Source organism: Charadrius vociferus, unplaced genomic scaffold (assembly GCF_000708025.1).
Source record: "Charadrius vociferus isolate BGI_N301 unplaced genomic scaffold, ASM70802v2 scaffold209, whole genome shotgun sequence".
In the NCBI taxonomy this organism is placed as follows: domain Eukaryota; kingdom Metazoa; phylum Chordata; class Aves; order Charadriiformes; family Charadriidae; genus Charadrius; species Charadrius vociferus.
The window spans coordinates 1,515,034-1,518,324 of record NW_009660387.1 but is presented as its reverse complement, the minus strand read 5'-3'; the positions used below and the strand labels follow the sequence as shown (position 1 = coordinate 1,518,324).

Sequence of the window (3,291 nt, the reverse complement as noted above, 5' to 3'; positions counted from 1 at the left end):
TACAAAAGCTGGAAGTTTTGTCAGTTCATGGAGTTGCAACTTCCACCTGCAGCAAAATAGCAAATCGACAAACTGTGAATCCCTAAAACTCTTAAGCTTCTAGGAGTTTAAGAAATATAAACATTTTCAAAAAACGTTAGCACACAGATAAAAGAGCAGACAACCTACTTCTACATAACTTAGCATCTCTTAAGAGGGAAGTTGAGACAATGCAATACCCTTACTTGACAGTTACAGAATTTACATGACGATTTTATTTAAGGGCAAGTTAAAAGCCAGGGTGACTGGATTCACTCTTGCAGTTAGCCAGTCTGCTGCTATACTGCCAGAAAATTCTGCTTGCAATTTACACCTTGGTGTTCACCTTTTCCAAGTGAAAACAGAGCTGTGCTCTCCTCACACTCTAAGCCAGTCAAGTAACTGTCAACCATGCTTTCAAGAGCCAAAAGATATGGTGCTACAATATATGTCAGGAAGAGTGTCTAAACATGCCCTAGCCTGTACATACAATTGCTGTGACCAAGAATGAAGTTAACTAAATGCACGTGCTATAGAACTGAATACTTGCATTAAGAAAAACACATCTCTTGAAAGACAAAAATCCCAGAACTTAAGCGTGGGGCTCTGTAGCGTCAGCCAGGTATCTGTGTTACTCTCTTAATTTTAAAATATTTCCAAATATAATCACAAATCTGACAGGTTAGTTGAGGGAAAGATAGTTTTGTAGCAAAAGCTGAGACTGCAGATCAGAGGATCAGGCATCTACCTGGGATCCTACAAGAACTATTTAAAGTATCAAAATCCAATTCTCTATGAGCCTCAGGTTAGTTATCCTTAGGTTAATTTAAAGTCTCTCCCCAATGGTTTGCTCTGGATGCTAGTTTATTAGCAACAATTTTGTATCTACAGGTGGAATTTTCTTTAGAAAAAACCAGCATCAATATTTAAAATTTTATAACCATCTCTAATCACATATGTCTGTACGCACATTGACCTTTCAGTGACTATACCACAAAAGACCTCAGCATCTTAAGCAGGCCTTATTCTCTAGTTTCAGACACCATAATCTTTTCTTCTGCTCTAATGATTGAAGTAGATCAGAATTTTTGTACTGCAGCTGGTGGGACTGACAGCCTAGACATGCCAGATCTTTTATGGAAATATATACCAATTACAGACGGAACCAAATAAAAAAATATTACTGGACACAAAAAACATGCTTTCAGTGTATTTCTAATACTTTCTGATGTTTTTCTGAGCTACCTTCATCTACTCACAGAAAGATATGTAGTCTATAAACAATTCACAATTAATTCCTTAATTTTTTCTGAGGTTCTGGCACAGGTATCATGGCTTATCCACAGGTAAGCACTGGTCTGGTCTTTACTAGGTATTTTGAACCCTGTTCCTGGATAGAGAAGCAACAGCTATGAAAAAGTGGAAACAAAGGTTGACAGCAGGAACAAAAGGAAACAAAAACCAATAGCAAAAATCAAGAGAAACAAAAAAGAAAAAACCTTTAATCTTACAATTTCTGTGCGAAGACTGAAAACGTGGCATTGTGAGAAGTAATTAAAGTTGTAAGCAAACAATTTAAAGCCTCAGAATGAAACAACAGGAACGTATTAGAAGGAAGACTGCAAAGAACAATTTCTGATGGATGTTAAAGTTCATTTTTGGAAAAATAAAGATCCTGGAAAAAAAAGCCTGAAAGAGATTTTTAGGGTGAGAAGGACTCAGTTAAAAAACCAAAGGTAACAATTTAATTGTGGAGATGGGTTGTGTACCTGGAATTGGGTTTACCAACAGACTGACTGATGTGTGAGAAGAATGCATTGGTTTTCCAGGAAGAGTATCATACTGTTACACTGTGAGCAGGAGAAACTTACTTTTTGTCATCTGACAGGTCAATGTTGGTCCCAAACTTGATTGTTTTAAAAGGTCCTCTTCTCCTCCTCCCAGAGCTGCAAACATAAAAAATATAATAGGTGAATGTGAAAATGGGAATGATGTAAAAAAACCACATAAAACCAACTACAGCATTACCACAGTTATGCCACACTTACTTTTCAGAAGATGTGGATTCATTATCTGAGTGGTCCTTGTGGTGACTCTTCTTCTCATTTTCCTCCTATAAAATGCAATTGTGGAAATGCTTTTTTGTATATATGTATAAAAACATAAAAAGTAAGAATACATATAAGAAATCTATAGGTATAAAATGGTAACATGTTCATGGACATAAGTACATTTGTTTCAAGATACTGCTACAATCCTTACAGTATCTGTAAGACTTTATGTGAATGTTACTGTTAAGAAAGTTTTAAAAAAATCCCAGTTATTAGTCAAAAGCCATTGCAAAAAACTCTTCATGACTACAAATTCAGGGAAGCTCAGGCCAGGACAACAGAAAATGTCTACGCTATAAACACTTCTGCTAGCCTACACTATAGTCGCAAATGAGTATGTCGGTTTGCTTCATCATGCAGGTGAACTGGAACGCAGTCTTAAGGAATATTAACTTTTTCAGACTAGAACATTTACCTTCCTTCAAAGTCAAGCAGGTCTCCTGATGACTAGAATGACTAATATTTATAAAATTAATTTTATAAAATCCATTATATAAAATCTTCTGAATTTTTCATAGCCATATGCTATTTTAGCACTGCAGTAGCTAGGACCATGACTAGTGGAAAAAAAATCTAACCAATATTAAGTGATGTAATTTGATCTTTTTAGAAGAGTGGGCTCAAAACCCTACTCTAAAGACTCTTTTGGCAAGTATATGGACATAGAAGGAGAAAGAATAAGACAAAAATGAGGAAAGAACTGCCTGGAGGCTATCCAAAGATCGTTGGCTTTGAATGGGATTGTTGTTAAATTTAAAAGTGCCCTGTGTACCTCAGAAAGTCTTATTCATCCTTTGAATGAAGGACAAAGAGAAACAAAAAGGAACCTAGTGATGATGGATTTATCAAATACTGCAAGACACGTTAGAAAAGCAATGTAATAGTTGTTAGAGGAATAAAAAAAAAAAAGATCACGTAGGGCAAGCCAAGAGGATTGTGTCTGTAGAAAGAAACAACAAAGCTTTCATTTGAACACTGTGAAAAGTCACCTAAGGACAGGTCAAAGCAGTGTTAGGTAAAGGACACGTACACTTTAAAACAATGTCTTTTTGATTTCCATGGGGAAAATGAAAATCATAATTCTGAAAACTATTTTATATATTACATTTTTACCACCAATTTGTAACAGAAAAAAAAATGACCAGAAAATTCCACAGTTCAG

General features: G+C 35.5%; 1 protein-coding gene across 1 annotated transcript in view; it reads right to left on the bottom strand.

Annotated features, from left to right (window-relative positions):
* KDM6A (lysine (K)-specific demethylase 6A) overlaps positions 1–3,291 on the bottom strand; it is a 127,594-nt gene that overhangs the window by 15,380 nt on the left and 108,923 nt on the right. Inside the window, 3 exon segments of the mRNA XM_009893288.1 lie at positions 2–46; positions 1,890–1,964; positions 2,067–2,131. Of these exon segments, the coding sequence (XP_009891590.1) occupies positions 2–46; positions 1,890–1,964; positions 2,067–2,131 (185 nt within the window).